The 16706-nt window shown below is 45.1% G+C and overlaps 4 protein-coding genes across 5 annotated transcripts; 3 read left to right on the forward strand and 1 right to left on the reverse strand.

Annotated features, from left to right (window-relative positions):
• The first annotated feature begins 687 nt into the window (after window positions 1–687).
• LOC115769957 (E3 ubiquitin-protein ligase listerin) lies at window positions 688–9116 on the forward strand. Its single transcript, XM_030715002.1, has 14 exons — window positions 688–809; window positions 872–1650; window positions 1709–1888; window positions 1975–3016; window positions 3314–4633; window positions 4689–4921; window positions 4978–5161; window positions 5232–5507; window positions 5566–6006; window positions 6085–6196; window positions 7833–8044; window positions 8511–8702; window positions 8755–8922; window positions 8989–9116. The coding sequence occupies exons 1-14, from the start codon at window positions 762–764 to the stop codon at window positions 9046–9048; spliced, it is 5247 nt and encodes a 1748-aa protein (XP_030570862.1). The 5' UTR covers window positions 688–761; the 3' UTR covers window positions 9049–9116.
• On the reverse strand, window positions 6190–7712 carry LOC115769958. Its single transcript, XM_030715003.1, has 2 exons — window positions 6801–7712; window positions 6190–6545 (listed from the first exon to the last, which is right to left on the reverse strand). The coding sequence occupies exons 1-2, from the start codon at window positions 7654–7656 to the stop codon at window positions 6223–6225; spliced, it is 1179 nt and encodes a 392-aa protein (XP_030570863.1). The 5' UTR covers window positions 7657–7712; the 3' UTR covers window positions 6190–6222.
• Window positions 9117–9401: 285 nt separating the features above from the next.
• LOC115769959 lies at window positions 9402–9990 on the forward strand. 2 transcript variants are annotated; one of them, XM_030715005.1, is made up of 3 exons: window positions 9402–9646; window positions 9710–9790; window positions 9848–9990. In XM_030715005.1, exons 1-3 carry the CDS (start codon window positions 9491–9493, stop codon window positions 9974–9976), a joined length of 366 nt encoding a protein of 121 aa, XP_030570865.1. In that variant the 5' UTR covers window positions 9402–9490; the 3' UTR covers window positions 9977–9990. The 2 variants fall into 2 exon arrangements, with proteins under 2 accessions (XP_030570865.1, XP_030570864.1); XM_030715004.1 differs by having other exon boundaries at window positions 9402–9790.
• A 1338-nt stretch (window positions 9991–11328) lies between these two features.
• On the forward strand, window positions 11329–16669 carry LOC115769332 (dynactin subunit 1). The gene is made up of 4 exons (XM_030714093.1): window positions 11329–11764; window positions 11917–12054; window positions 12113–13976; window positions 14833–16669. The coding sequence occupies exons 1-4, from the start codon at window positions 11405–11407 to the stop codon at window positions 16437–16439; spliced, it is 3969 nt and encodes a 1322-aa protein (XP_030569953.1). The 5' UTR covers window positions 11329–11404; the 3' UTR covers window positions 16440–16669.
• The last annotated feature ends 37 nt before the right edge of the window (window positions 16670–16706 follow it).

Genomic DNA, 16706 nt, shown 5'->3' on the forward strand with positions numbered 1-16706 from the left:
CATTTAGGTCAATTAATTGTGTATTAAATAAAATTAGATCAAATTCTTCTCATCATGCCTGACTGGACGAAGAAATATGTACATGATAGAGCATTTAAATGTGAGTGCCTATTGCTACCTCAGGCACAAAAGGCACACAATTGAAGAAATAACCTCTGGCTCGCGACAAACGCCGCGATCTACTTGTGCGCACATCCACACAACACAAACATAGGAATGCTTGTAGATCTCGGGGAGGGAGAAAGAGATGGACGCAAGTGCGCAAAGCAATGAGCGAGGCACATGCATACACACATATGTTTTTGGGCTGTAAGGATTTAAAAATGGCATACATACATATATTAAGAAAACGTATCATCAGCCGCGACGTTGTGCGCTAAGCGAGATGCGGCTTCATACTGAACGTTCGGCTTTTGAGGCCGGCGTTCGGCTGCCACTCTCAGCAGTCTTACTCTGTCTGGGCACACTAAAATGGTCGCAGGTACCATTGGGGTCGCCTCGTTTCGATTTTTCATGTTTCGATAAAAAGTGCCATTTGGTATGTCTATACATTGTATGGTTAGTGGTGCAGTTGATTTTTAATCAAAATTATATTGTGATAAGTGCATTTAATTGTTCAAGCTTGATTGAGCGTAATTAACAAAATTATGCTACTGTAAAAATACTAAACAGCTGTTTTAGTTTTACTACCGTGTGCGTTGTGAAGTTTTTTGCACTTGCACACATGCGGTCACATTGCTAACTTACTTCAACGTGTTAGAATGGGTGGAAAAACGAAACAAGCACCTCGCACCAAAAACAATGCAAAGGTAAGCATTAAACCCATGCCAAAGCACTTGATGACTAATTTATTTTGTTGTTCTCTTGCTAGCCATCGAGCAGCAGCCGCTCCGCGGAACTGCTGGGCACTACAACGCCTATCTTTGTTGGCTTCTCGGCTCAAGCCGATGGCAACTTGGTGCCCTTTGCTCCTGGCTTTGCCAGCGCCGAACAAATGCCAGAGACATTCGATGCCAGCATCAGCCCACAGACACAAATAATACTGCGCAAGCTATCCAAAAAGGATCCAATGACAAAAAAAAAGGCGCTGCAGGAGTTGCACGAACACATAACAGAATCCGATTTGGATGCACTCAAAAATATTTTGCCACTGTGGCCAAAATTTTATCACAATCTGGCCAACGACGTTGAGCACTCGGTGCGTGAACAAACGCAGCTGGTGCTGCAGTTGCTTGTCTCCAAATGCAAGCGCGCCATGGCTCCGTATCTGAAGCAACTGGTGCCCGTTTGGCTGGCCAGTCGATATGACAGCTATGCGCCGGCAGCAAGCATTGCCAGCAATTCTTTTCGTGAGACCTTTGCACGCACTGGCGAGGTCTGCTTGCATTGTCAGAGTGAAATAATTGAGTATTGCACGCGGAATTTGACCTTTCACACGCCTGCGACGCTTTCAATAGGCAAAAGTCTAAAACCGGAGGAAGCAGAGCAAAAGTATCAGCGTGTCGTCATCGGCAGCTTTAAGGTCTTGTCCTTTTTCATCGAGCAAACGTCGCAGGCGGAGGAGCAAGGGCAGCTAAAGCAGGGATTGACGACGCTGTTAGCGCACCATAAGTTCTGGACCTTTGCTAAGCACAAGCTGCCAGCCATAAAGTAATTAACATAAAAAAATAGTAAACAATTATATAACATTAGTTTTTGCGCATTGTAGAGCCGCTTGGTTTGATTGTATCTATCATGTGCTGCAATGCCCCTATCTGCAGGAAGTGCTTATACCCCAAAAATCGCAACTTATAACCACGAGTTTTCAATTTATCGACGACGCTGATCCTCTGGTGGCTCCCCACGTTTGGGGTTGCGTGCTGCTCCTGCAAAACAACTATGAGGATTGGTATGATGAGAGAAGAGCATACAGCTCTGTTATTTATTTATTTTGCATTGCATTCTTTTATTTATAGAAATATTTTGCCATTTCAGGTATTCTCCACTCAATATTCGCAAGGCGCTGCTGCCGAAACTCTCATCACTGCTGCGCAATGCCTTCAATCGCAATGCTCACGCCATTTGTCCGAATCTGCTCCCGTTCCTGTCCAAAATTACTCAGGCTAGCTTGCAAGACTTGGATATTTACGAGTTCTATCAGCGTTTCTTCGATGATTTAAAAGCTGCCATCGTGGGTCCACATGAGCCACCACTATCCAAAGCGGACACTTCGATCATGCACAATGCGTACTTTGAATGTTTGCGCTTTATACTGCAACAGGTCAACAACAATCCGCAGCGTACTGATGCAATAGAGGAGTTTGGCTTGCTGCTCCTGGAACAGCAGCTATTGGAGCCCATTGGGAACCTGCTGCGAAGTGAGAGTACCCATGTCAAGTATTTTTTCCAACAAGCCTCAGCGTTGGTTGCTTTCTGGGATCGTGAATGCAATAATGTTGTCGATAAAAGTTCCTGCTCTTTGTATGTTAAATTACTGAACAAGTTCTGGACGCGCATTTTTGAGCTGGTCACACAAGATCTTGGGGTGGAAGATGTCAATGAGCAGCTGCTGTCTCATGTGCTGCTGCTGGTGCAGGATCTGCATGTGGCAAATCCCAGCTTGGAATCGCAGTGCGTCAAGTTCGTGGAGGCAGACAAGGAAAACAATCTTGACACGGCTTCGCAACAATCAACGCCCACCAGAAAAGTGCACGACGCAGCCGCATTCATACAAAAAGAGCTCAAACAGCTTGTGGTAAAATTGGTGCGCATTTGCCTGGACAAAGCGAGCAGCAGCAGCAACTCCGCTCGGTTCATAAGCCAGGTCCGCACGCTGACTAAAATGTTCACAGATGCCGAATTCTACAAAAGTCTGACAGAACAAGGTGAACTGCGTGCAACGCTGGATAAATTTGTGGCACTCTTGGGAAAATTAAATGACGATGCCAGCGAATCGGTGGTAGAAATACTCTTTGAGATTCTTTCCCTGCTTGAGCCGGAGCCTCGCTTTGAGTACATTGCTGACACGCTATTGAAGGTAAGAAAAGTTCGATTATGTAGCAAAATTAATCTTCATCATTAGATAAGTAACTGCTATCAATAACTCGTGAGAATTGCAAAGAGGGGACATTTTAGGAAGAGAGGGCTATAAATAATGAGAGTTACTTTTACTCAATCACTCTCTTCGGAACATCTTTACTCGCGAATTTCTGTTTCTCTCCCTAATTTCTCTGAAATATCGCTTCAATAGGATTCTTATTAATTCAAGAAGTGCTTAAAGGGAGAGCTAATATTAGCTGAAAACTAATATACTATTACTATTATTAATTTGTAGATAAAACAACAACGCGTACAAAATCTTTTGCTGCATCGTTTGCTCTCGTATCCGCTGTGCACAGAGCCTGCCGTGCGCCAAATGCTCGCCAGCCCAGAGACCTGTACTATTATCACACGCATTGCCGAGGAAGTTGTTGTGGATAACAATCGCGATAAATTGAACTTGTTGCATAAATGCTTCTTTCAAACGGACACGGGTGATATCCTAATTAATGCGGCGACCGTCGATAAAATACTGCTAGCCATGTGTGTGCCGCTAGAGGAAACAACAGCCAACGATATGGTTGAGGTGTGTGGCAGTTTTATAGCACAGATTATGCCCGTTATATGCAGCAAGGAGAACTCTTCGCTGGCAGTGCGTCGGCAGGTCTTTTTAAGGTTGTACAAGTTTAGCTTAGAGCAACCAGCTAGCGACTATTTGTCGGAGGATACGCTGTGGGAGATAACTACCTGCTGGCAGGATGCGCTCTCCAGCAAAGACATTGAAATCAACGATGAGCTTCTGAAAAGTTGTGCACTCATTGTGGAGGAACTTGCACTGAATACTGAGCTGAACGGCAGCAGCCTGGATGGCATGGCTGAAGCTATGGCCAAATTTGTCATTTGCTCTACGGAGAACATTGAAGATGAGGTCGAGCGTTTATCGCGCATTGACGAGACCATGGTGGCGCTGCTCAGCTCTAAAGTGAAAACAGCCGACAGTGTGTTGCAATTCGAGCAGCATTGTGTGTACCTGGATACGCTGTACTCTTCGAAAAGCGCTGGTGTAGCCTTCGAAAGTGCAGCCTTCGACGAACCTAAAATTCTGCCGCTGCTACGACGCGCGGCTTTGAATTTTGCCACAATCTGCAAGCTGGTTTGCCGTGTTGATAATCCGCAGCTACCGCAACAGTCCAACGAATGCGAAGATGAGCTAACCGAAGACTACTGTGATCCCAATGCCAATCTGCTCAAGCAATGGAGCGAGTGTTTAATTTTGGAAGTACTGCAGTGCATGCAGGTGGCTGGTGCTGCAGATGCCTGGCTGGAGGTCAGCTTTAGAGTGGATGGAGCTTGTGAAGAGCTGGCGCTAAGTCTATCCGAACAGGTGCGCAGCTTCATGGGCAACAGCAGTGAATTGGTGGGCATCATTAGGCAGCGGCTGGAACAGGCAGCTTTAAAACAAAATAGCGTCATAAGCTGTCGCCTGTTGAGTTATCTGATTTACACAGACCAATATGCGCCCTTTGAAGAAAACGCTGCAATTCTGCTCCATGAAGCTCTCGGCGAGATGCTTTTATCGCAAGGCGCGGTCAATGCATATGTGATGACACTGCAGGTGAGCAATTTATTATTATTTAATCTAACATTTATTAAAGCGTTGTCCCTTTTAGCACTTGCTTCCGAAACTCTCGCAGCGATCACTTTGCTGGAATAGCGCCATCATGCGCATGGAACCTACTGATTGGTGGACGAAGGCAGCAGTCTATCGTTGTTTACTACTCAATAACTTTCAGTCTGATCAAAATAAGAAAACGGATCGAAACTTTATTACCTCGGCATTGCAGTTCTTAACCCGCGTTGGTGAACAGCAAAATGCGAAAAAAGAGCTGCTGCATTATAATGTGTAGGTTGGTTCTTATTCTAATATAATAATTGATATTAATACCAATCTCTTTTTAGAGAGTTAATAAATCAACCATATGAAGAAGTGCTAAATACCGTGGAAATCATTAAGCTGCTAAATGAAATCTTGCAACGCTTTCCCCATGAACTGAACATTAAGAACTGGGATACGATAAGCATTGGCCTTGGCTCTTGGATGCTTACTGTTTCCAAGTCTATAGCATATTACAGCGATCCAAAGGTTCGTGTTGTATATAATCTATGTGTACTTAGGCCTTTACAGATAAATTAACACTTTTATATATTCACAGACTTCTTTTTTCGTTGTGGCTGTGTTTCAACTGTTCGCATCGCTCAATTGTTTCATACGCTCGGAGAAGCAAAAGAGCTCAACGGAACTACTTAAGAATGTGATCGATGAGTGGGAGAGCCTCTTTGCCAGGATGGTCAATGTGGTGCTCTTTAAATCATATTATAAACTGACTCATGAGGCAGGTGTGCAACCAGAATTTCGCGTGTGCTACGAGGCGTTGATAGAGAATCTAATGCCCGCGCTGGAAGTGCTGGACTATAGCTTTATTTACGGGGTAGCTATGCCTAAGTAACTAGACTAGAACACATTTAAATTTGATATCTTTTCCGTAGTTCTGTAAAGTGCCAAACTCAAAGCTATCCCTGGATCATCTATGCAATTTTCTGCTGAAACAACTTCACAGCTCGCAGCATTGCGTGCGCCTAAATGCAGTTCATGCTCTGCGCCAGTTAACGCCCCAGTTTGTGGCCGACGACATTGCGCTGAATGAAAAAGAAAGCGATGATATTGAAGCTGCCTCTTCGACGATCGCCAAGTGGCACTTTCTTAATCGTTTAGAGGATTATTTGAATCGCTATGACTCGCTCATACGTAAGTATTTGGAGGAGTTCAGTTTTAAGGTCACCGAACTAGAGGATCTGGAGCCAATTGATAGACACGATGCCTATAGCTATTTGCTATTATGGGACTGTGTTATAAATACCTGCGCCAAGTCGCCAGTTGCATTGCGCTCTGTCTACACAAGCTGGCTGAACGAGAATCATTACGAGGAGGTAAGTTTTTATAAACCACTACGGTTTTACTTTTGATTTGGGTCTAACAAACTTAAAATTTTCGTGTACACTTCATAGAATTTTCTACACTTTCTCTTTCGCGCCATGCCGGTGGATATATTGAAGAATCATAGCGCCAAGGTGCATAGCAATGGTGTTTACAAGGAGCTTAGCTGGTCTCAACTGAAGGGTAAGTGATTAACTTATATGCATTATTTAATTGATAAGCGTCTCCTCCGAGGGCAGATTTTCAGCCAGGGCTTCTCGCAAATAATCCTCGCCATAGGTTTCAAATTCTGACATGCCAAAATCATAATCATCCACCATTTCTTCGCCCACTTCTTCCGACAATGAAATGTAATCGGTAACAGGCACGAACGTTTCATCATTATCCGCGTGCATCGAACGTGCCAGGGGTACTTGTTGTGGTGCCATGTATATATTCAAGTTCGATATGAACTTGTTTATCCAAACGGTCAGATTATTTGCCAATATGCGTTGATAGTCGCGCAAGTTGCTTGTGGTATAGAATTCTTGTTCTGTGAAGTTAGAAATACGGTTAATGTTTACTCGTTTTGCAGTTGAGCATGGGCGTCTGATCTAAAAACTAGGTATATTTGTATTTACACTCAGTACCAACAGATGAGTTGATATGGTCTTGTCTGTCTGTCTGTTTCTAAGCAAACTAATCTTTCTGTCATGAAGCTATTGTCATAAATACCGGAAATCTTTATCCAAAGCCCTTTTATTATTATTATTATTAAGATATATCTGTGGTAGCCTTTTTCACTTACCAGTGAACTCCTTGATCCGCTCCAATATAACAGCAGATAGAGGCGACTGCTCGTCAATTATGAACTGGTCGTTCAGGAGGAAATCCTTCATCTCCTCAAAGAGGACGCAAACAATTTTCATCATCTGCTTGCGTTGACGCTCAATAATGAGCTTTTTGAGCCCGCTGCAGCGTTTTTTATGCTTCTGCCTTTGAGCGCGACGCTGTCGCATTTCCTCCTCCAAATACTCCATTGCCTTTTCCATGGTCATCGCTTCGACTGGTGGCTTCGGTTTTAATTGTTGTTGCAGGGCTGCAATATGCCGTTGCGAGAGAATGTGCTTGAAACTTTTAAACGTGTCCTTGACGCGCAGCGGATGCGGATTCGCCAAACGTTCCATGCGAGCTGTACAGATGGGCACATAGATTTTCTTGGTGATGTAGCGCGGCTGCCTGAGTCGCTGCGGCGACAGGAAATTCTTTTTGGGTGTAGCTAAAAAGCATGTGTGCTCCTCCCGCTTTAGCATATCACGGTCGATGATGATTTGGCCGGTGTGCTGGCAGGGCACATAGCAGGGATGATAGCGCGGGCAAACGCAAAAGAATTTATACATATGTTGTGGCTCCGGTATTTCCGATTTGACCAATCGTTTAATGCGCTTGGCGCGATCCGGTCGCAACTGGACCATGGCTAGGCGGGCGTTCAGCTCATCTGCCACTGTGATGCCCGTTTCCTTGGGCCCACGAGATGGCGGCATATCACTTGGCATTTTTGTGAAGTTGATTGCCTCGGCCACGGATTTTTCGCCCTCTAGCTTTAATTCGCGAGCTGGCGCCTCGCTGGCGATCTGATAGAAGTTCAATGGTTTTTTATCCATTATTGAAATAAAAATTGAAAGTTATTTTACGAAACGAACAACACAACAAAATGATCACAAACAAAATGTACTAAGAATATATGAGGTGTGTTTGTGTGTTTAGTGTTGATTTTGTTTGTAATGGCCTGCTAATATCACATAGCATTTCTTTAACTGCTCTCCTTGTACTCGAACAGATCCTCAACTCCCACTGGAGCGGTATGCATGCCATCTGTATACGGAGGTGTTGCGCAAGTTGCCAGCCGTGGTGCGCAAATGGTGGAACACCAGTCCGTCCAGGCAGAAAAACTTTGTGGACAATCTGACGACCAATTACGTTAGCGCACTGATATGCAGCGAGGAGCTGAAGGCAATCGTCAATCGCAAGGAAAAACATGAGAATATGCAGGTGGGTAGACGTTCCTTTCTGATCTTTGTTAAGTCTCTTTAAACGGTCTCCTCGATGCACATGCGCATCACAAACACTACTATGATGCAGATGAGTAGCACTATTATAACAAAGGCCCGAAATATTTCAAGTGGTACCATTTTGTGCGAAAACTTTGTTAACTTTCGATTACGATCTATACATAAAACGGAAACGTAAACAAAATACCCGCCTAAAGTACAAAGTAACAAGGGCTACTTAGCTTGAAAATAAAACGTTGCATTTAAGAAGGTATGTCCACAGCGTTAATACATATGTATTTTTGATCGCACTGAGTTGAGCAGGGTCTGTTTATCTGTCTCTGTTTAACCTTGCCTCTTCGTTTTTTTGCTATTTTGATGTAACTTGACATGAACATATATATTGTTATTTTCATGGAGCACTAAGATCATGATCATTCAAATTTTCTTTTACTTTTCATTTTTAGGTGACAGTCCACACATCCACTCGAGAGGTTTTGGCTGTCTATGCCATTGATGAAGCACGCATGGAGCTCGTCATTACCCTGGCGCCTAATTATCCGCTTGGCGCTGTAAAAGTTGAATGCGGCAAGCAAATTGGCGGACGCGCCACCTCACGTAACGTTGGCATGCAGCTGACCATCTTTTTGACTCATCAGGTGAGAGCTTCATTTGTATTATTTACTCGTACTCATAATGTTTACTCATTAGAATGGCACCATTAATGACGGTCTAACGCTGTGGAAAAACAATCTGGATAAGAAATTCGAGGGCGTGGAGGAATGTTATGTTTGTTATACGGTTATACACCAGGACACGTGCCAGTTACCCAAATTGACGTGCAAGACATGCAAAAAGAAATTCCACGGGCCGTGTTTGGTGAGCTCAGCAAGCGTTAAATTTATTGGAGCCTTTACTAATAGATTATTCCTTCAATTTACACAGTACAAATGGTTCACGACGAGCAGCAAATCCACCTGTCCAATTTGCCGCAATGTCTTCTGAAAGATCTACTTAATTGCTTTAGTTTGGCGACACGTATTAATCTAGGCACAATAAAAGCTTTGCCGATAGTCAATTGTTTAAATTTTGGGCCCTAAATGTAAATCAGTGCATAATAACAATAAATTCACAATAGGTTTAAATCATTAGATTATTATTACAAAAAAAAATTTTTGTTAATTAAATTCTTTGTAAGTGACGTAATGCTTTAACATTTATTATCACTGATGCCAATTCTTAAAGATTTCTAAAAATTGAGCACAGACAAATGTGGCATATAAATAAGAAAAAACTTAGTAGCCAACAAAACATATTCTCAGCAGGCTTTCCCCTCAAATATCATATTCAATCATATTATTCTCGACACTTGACACGTTCAGAGCAAAAACCGAACGGAACTGTATACATTTCTTCAAAAAATTTGTGTGATAATTTTACAATAATCATGGCGAAGCAGATGAAGATCATCGGCAATTGTCCATTTTGCCAACGTGAGGTGGGCAGTGATATGCGTCCCATTAACCAGCTCAATATGGACCACATCAACATTCTGGCCAACGAGTTAAAGGATATATATCCATCAGAATCGCATGTTAGCAAAGTGAGTACACATAAATTGGGTGATCCAAAGGATTCAAATTCAGCAATTGAATCAACTCAAAAGGGAAACGAATCTATTGCCGCGATAACTGACACTATGTTGAATATGGTGACAGAACAGTTTGAGCGCCTCCCAGACTCTGAGGTAAGTTGGTCTTCTCGTCGTAATGTACCTCTTGTTATATTCTGTGTGCCTTTAAAGAATCACATTCCTGAGGATCATGCAGAGCTCATTCTGGCTATGCTGTCGGAAGAACAACATACATACGAAAAGTTTTTGAACAAAAAAACTTCTGTGAATCCAAAACCACCGCTTAAGCGCAATAAATAGCATGTTTCCAACTACCTACTCAACATTTTTAACTCGGCCAAAACGTGGCTGATCCCATTTTTACATCGTTGAGGGACCATATTGAATACTTTGCGATAGTCGGTTTTTATCATTTTAAAACAATATAACGTTTTTCAACTTAATAAATTGCAGTCACAATAAATTCGCAAATAATATTAAATTACGGTTTAAATCATCTTCCGGTTCGTTAGCGCGCCCTTTTATGTGTAAAAGGATGTGCCCTTGATTATTGGTATGTATATCGCTACTCCCATACTTCAGTTTTTTCCTGGTAAATATAATTGTTAGGCATATTTGTCGAAGGTCGATTAATTTATTTTAAAATTAGCTTATTCCCCGTTCAACTGAAAATATTTCAAGCCGTAGATATTTTCATATAGAAGTTGCGGGGTAAATTCAATTTCTACCCAAAATTGGGATCTCCCAATGGGTACAAAATTCATCATGTCTTGGGGACGAGTCTCACAAAAGCTATATTTTGAATCAAACCTTTATTTTGTACTCTTGTAGAGGGTATTATAATGTTGCCATGAAATTTGTAACGCTTAAGATACGTCTCCTACTTCATAAGGAATAAATATTTTATGACAGTCTAAATAGCTGAGTTGATAGCCTTGTCCATCTGACCGTCTGTTTGATTCTATGTGAACTAGTCCTTCAGTTGCCTTGAAACTATGCATAGTTGCTGTTGCTGTCGGTGAATATTTCGGTACTGGCCAAAGGGGACCAATGTCTCATATAGCTGCTATATAGGAACAATCGGTCGAAAAGTAGGTTCTTGGCAAAATATTTTATTCCATGTATATTTATATATGACTAATGTCTACAAGAGTATTAAATCCTCGTTGTGCCGAGGATATCCGCACTTTCTCGTTATTAAATGGTTTTGGTGGTTTGAGCGTCAAAGTTTTTTTGAAATGTCCGGTTTGAACCGGTTCGGTTAAAAGCTAATTTGCCGCCTCTTTGACTAAAAGAACTGTAGGAGCAAGGCACGAAAAGGTTTACTGATTAACTTCTAAATTCAATTCTATTTCGAAAAGCCAATCTTGAGGAAAAACCTTATAGATCGTAAGTCTGTAGCTGTTGCTTCAGCACCTGCGACATTTATAACCTTTTCAAATCCAAAGTCAATTACATACTTGGTTAGCAAATCCAGCCACGTGCTGTATGCACAATTGTTGTTTAACCAACCACCCTAGAGTTCACGATTCTGCGCTCTAGCCGTGGGCCCTTTGTTTCGGCCCCGCGCTGCCCCGTTCGGCCGAGGGTGGGGCACGATATGACGAACGCATCAGTTTTCCGTTGCACTCTGGTGGGGTTTGTTAGCTGGGATTAGGCACGCCATCGCTCGATACACAGCGCCGGGCCATATGCGTTAAGCCAAAATGACGTAAGCTCTCCGTGAATATGTCAACAGCTCAACCGAAACTTGGCCAGCGTGTACAAGTAACGGGCAAGCACCAACTTTGTGGCCAAGTGGCCTATGTGGGACGCACCAGTTTCGCGGCGGGTCAGTGGTTTGGCATTGTGCTGAACGAGCCGCGTGGCAAGAACAATGGCACCGTGCACGGCAGCACCTACTTTAAATGTGCGCCCAACTTTGGACTCTTTGTGCGTGCACAGCAATTGCAGTTGCTGCTAGGATCGAACCAGGTGGAGCAGCTGAAAAAACAGGACAACAATCGCACAAAGGACAGCATGCAGCGCGATGTAAGCAAAATGAAGCTGGTCGGCAGGAACAGAAGCAGGCAGGCGACCGACGACCAGGTGAGTCACAAGCTGCAAACGATGACAGCTGTGAATCATGTGCGTGCAAAAATGTGGGTGGAGTTAAGGGTCACTTTGTGGCACATATATGCATTTAAGTTGACATATACATGATATCCACACTTAAACCAAATTGTTTACCTCTTTCACAGAATAACCAAAGGGCGGCTAAAGCATCAGCTAAAAAGCCGCCAGAGCATGCGACATTTTCAATGACCACTTCCAAGACTTGGGTGACTTCCACTCAGCTACAACCACAACCGCCACCACAGCCGCAACCGGAAGCACAGGTAACGAAAGCCATCATGAGTATTCCAAGCGTGTAAACAGCTTGTCTCTTTAAACCAGGAGCTGGCCAGCCCATCTGCGAGCTCCCAGCAAGAGTCTACGCAGGACGTGGCACCAACGCAGTGTGAAGCTGCAGCCTTTACACAGAAAATAACGGAACAAAAGCAGGAGATAACGTCAAATATCGCCACACAATCAAGTACAAGCAAAAGCCCAAGCCCATTGCCATCTCAAGCCGTTGGGCTTGTCAAGTGCAACCAAGCTGGAGCTGACGCACGGTCGTCCATATTGACGCCACCAGCTTTGACCTGTAATCAACGACGCTCCACATCCTACACACAGCTGCGACCGACGCGCATCAGTCAGCCGAAGCCGACAACTGCCCAGGCGCAGAGCACCACGGCACAACTAACTCTGGCCATGCCGGTGCCGCTGGCCTTGGCGCCCAAACGCAGCAAGACGAGCATGAGCCCGACCAGCAGCCTGAAGCGTGCGGCGGCACCGGCTGCTTTTGTGGAAGCTGGCTTTTTGGAGATACTGCGTCCACAGTTTACGCCGGGTCCGGCATTGCGCACGCCCAGCACCGTGGCGCCACCGTTGGACAGCGCGGAGCTGCGGCAACTACGCGAGGAGCTGCAGCTGCTGCGCGTGCAGAAGAGCGAGGACAAGCTGAAGCTGCTGGAGCTGGAGCGTATCAAGATACACAACGAACAGCTGCTGGAGTTTAAGGCGCAAATTATGACGCAGCAGGTGCTGCTGCAGCGGGAGTTGCAGCGGTGTCGTCACGAGCAGCGCGAGTCCCAGGAGACCGCCGCCAAATATAAACGGGAACTGGACAATGTGGCAGACAGCGTGGAACTTTTAACACTGGACAAGGAAATGGCCGAAGAGCGTCTGGAGACGTTGCAAATGGAGCTGGAGATGGCGCAGGAGCGCAACGATGAGCTCAGCTTGGATCTCGAAATTCTGCGTGCCGAGCAGGAGCAGGGGCACAACGATGACCAGTGCCTCGAGAAGACTGAGAAGCAGGCGACGAATACAACGACGTTGCAGACAACCGGCGAGTTTCTGCGCCTGGAGCAGTATAACAGGCGATTGCGCGACACGGTGGTTCGACTGCGGGATACCCTAGCGCATGAGAAGCAGCTGGCGCAGCGCGCACACAAGGAGCTGGAGACGAAGCTCTCGGAAATTAATGAACTGAAGAGCATCAAGGAATTGCAGAGTCGGCGCGTGGATCAAATGGAAACGCAGCTCATGGATCTTAAGGAGCAGGTGGATGCCTCATTGGGTGCCGAGTCTATGGTAACGCAGTTGGCCACGCTCAAACTGGAGCTAGAGGAGCGTGTTAAACTCTTAGAGGACGAGGTCTCTGAACTGGAAGCACTTGAACAAATCCAGGAGCAGCTTATTGAAAGCAATCAGGAACTGGAATCGGACTTGCGTGATGAAATTGACAAGCTAAGCGGCCAGGTTAAGTCGCTAGAGCAGCAGAAGAATTCCGCCTTGGAAAGTCTCTACGATCGTGATGTGACCATATTGAAGTTCAGAGACCTGGTGCGTCAGCTCCAGGAGCAGCTGCAGCTCAAAACAGACGGCGGGAATCTATCTATAGAGGATTTTAGCAGCGCCAATGAATCGCAACAGGAGGAGACATCCCAACAAAGTCTGGCGGACTACCAGCACATCTTCAGTGTGAGTAAGGCCTATGGACGCGCACTTGAACAACAGCTTAAGGGCGTGGAGCTGCGTCTCGAACGCCAGCACTTAGATCATGTGCTAGCCTTTGTCCCGGAGCAGTTTCTGCTGCGTGGCGGCGAGCACGATGTGGTGCTGGTCATGTTGCTGCTGGAGCGCATGAACGAAAAGCTGGAGATTGTTTGCCAGGCGATCAATGAGAAATTTCCAAATGCCTGTGAATTCGGTAAGTACTATTCCATGTCATATATTCATTTTGACCATATGCTTCCAATTGCAAAAAAACCATATTTATTTATCTAAACGGAAGCTTTACAAATCTCACCCTAATCTTTGTGTTCTTTATCTAATGTTTACTTGTCATCCATTCCTTTTTGCTCCTTTAAGAACTATTTTCTAAGTTTATTATTATTGTCTCGAATTCTGATGCACCTTGTTATGCAGGGTATCCGGAACAGTTTGTGTCAGGCATAGTTGGGCGAATAAGTGTGGGGAATGGGTGGGAACAGAGAAGTTTATTTAGGCAACATAGTGCAGGCAATCTCGTGCTTGATTAATTTATAAATAAATAATACACCAAACATAATTCTACAATTATTTGAAGAGGAGAAATTAATCACTTATCTACTGGAAAATAATGTCAAACGCACACCAGGATCCTAGTTTAATCCACGGATGGCAAATAGCAACAATTATTTATGTACAAATACAATTTTGTCTTCGTAAATGGAATATTTACCATGGAAAAACTCAGGAATATATCGCAGAGGAGCTAGAAAAGGGGACCTTGCATCTGTTTTAGATTGGTCAACGGATCGTTAAACTCGCTGAATAATAGCTTTTTTTCTTTGGAAAATATAGACTTCTGGGATTTGTAGGCGTCGCCAAAATTGTTGCCTTAATCAATAACATCTTGACCAAATCCACCAATACTAAGTTTATTATTATCATATATACATGAGTACAAATCCGCCATGGATAAAATATTTTTAATAAAAAGTTTTAATGTGTCTTAAGCATGTTCTGTTCTCCGTCACGATATGGACTATATTTAAGTGGATCTATACTTGTTATCCTGCCAGGTCGCGATGCCATCTTTGAGGGCTATTCCGTGCAGCGCTACATCTTTCGGGCCCAGTGCATTTATTTGTTGAAGAGCCTTCAGCTAGTGCTTCAGCAGTTTCGCCATGGCCTCAATCACTGTGACTATGAGCTGTGCACACATGCGGCCATTTATCGCATGGATCTGGAGTCGCAGGAGCAGCAGCTGGACGAGTTTGTACGTCTGTTAAAGACAGGTCAACTGGATGAGCATACCAATTGTGAGCCCATACGCCGTGTGCTCCACTACATCAATGGATTGCATCAGAATCTGATGCCGCCACAGACGCTGGTGGACCTGCTGGACGAGCAGCAGCTTTATGTGGCACTGATTGAGGTCTACGAGGCGGGCATGGATTCGGTAAACGCGAATGCGGGCATGCTGCACACCATCATACAGCTGGGCGATGAGCAGACGGCCTCGTTCCACTGCATGCAGCTGCTTATGGAGCACAGCTGTTCAGCCAAGCAGAAGCTCAAGAAGCTGCAGCGCAAGCTGAGCGGAAACAAGACGGCCGCTGCCTGGACGGGCATGCAATGTGCGCGCTACCAACGCATCCTGGAGGCCAACGAGGCGCTGGGCGCTCTCATCAGCATGCTGGGCGTGTCGGCGCGCGAGGCCACCAAGGAGTCCAATGGTGGCATTGCGCACGAAAAGCTCTGGCGGGTCTTAAGTCTAAACTACAGCAAGTTCGCGCCCGCTCAGGAGACAGAGCAGCGGGAACTGGATGCGTATAGTCAGCGTTGCATGCAGTTGCTCGAGGAGCAGCTGGAGGAGCTTTGCACATTGCTGGAGCCCAGAGATGTTAACACGGAATACGTGCGACATCCCACCTGCAATACGTTGCAGCAGCGCGCCGCTCAAATCAGGCGCCATTATGAGGATGTCAAGAGCTTGGAGCTCGCGGTGGCGGAGCGGGACAAGGAAATCAAATCACTTAAATATGCGGCCAAGCTGAAGCAACAGGATTATTCGGAGCTTCAAGTACGCAAAGAGATGGCCGAAAAGCAGGTACACCGTTTCAGCCAAGACTATTGCCAAACCCTTACCCAAATGGCCGACGGCATGGAGCAGCTGGAGCAGGCCATGCTCTCCAAGGAGGCGGCCATGCAGCACGCCCTTAACGTACTAAACGACAAGCTGACCACTCTGGAGCAGGCCCAGCAGCATTGGCAGCAGCAGCAGCAGGTGGACAGCGCCTGTGCCACCAGCTCGACCCGCAACTGCAATCGGGAAATGAATCTGATGCATCAGGCACTGCGTCAGGAACGCAAATTACGCGTCCAACTGCAGGGTAATGAGCTGTGCAAAAACTTTGCCGCCCTGGAGCCGCTGCATGTGCCGCAGCTGGAGTCGAGCAGCGAGCTGGCCGCCCTGGAAGCCCAACTGCGCCGCTTGAAAAACGAGTGGCTGCTCGCCCATCTGGACTTGGGTCCTGGCGGTCATCAGCGTCGCTCGCACATAAAGCTGGAGGGCAGCCGCCTGTTGCGACATATCTTCCAAACATATTGCACAGTGAATCCGCATCGCGCGGCGCCCACAGATTTTGGGTTCTTTATAAGCGACGATCTGAGGCGCGCGTTTTAGGCCAAGTTAATAAAGTATTAGACTCAAGTGTATTACGGCGAAAACAAAAGTACATTAATGTGATTTGCTGCTTAACCTATTAACTATTATTATAAAGTTCATTTTGTTTGTTAATCGAAAATAATTAAATTTGCAGTAAATAGCGAAAATATTGAAAAAACATTAACTGCTTATCCTATTAAAAAGGGGCCGCTCTCTGGTCATCCTTAACATATTGCTATAATTTCTAATTAAAAGTTACGCTTTTTATAATTTTGGCCTCTATAT

This window comes from Drosophila novamexicana, unplaced genomic scaffold (assembly GCF_003285875.2).
Source record: "Drosophila novamexicana strain 15010-1031.04,08,12 unplaced genomic scaffold, DnovRS2.1 tig00004554-arrow-pilon, whole genome shotgun sequence".
In the NCBI taxonomy this organism is placed as follows: Eukaryota; Metazoa; Arthropoda; class Insecta; order Diptera; family Drosophilidae; genus Drosophila; species Drosophila novamexicana.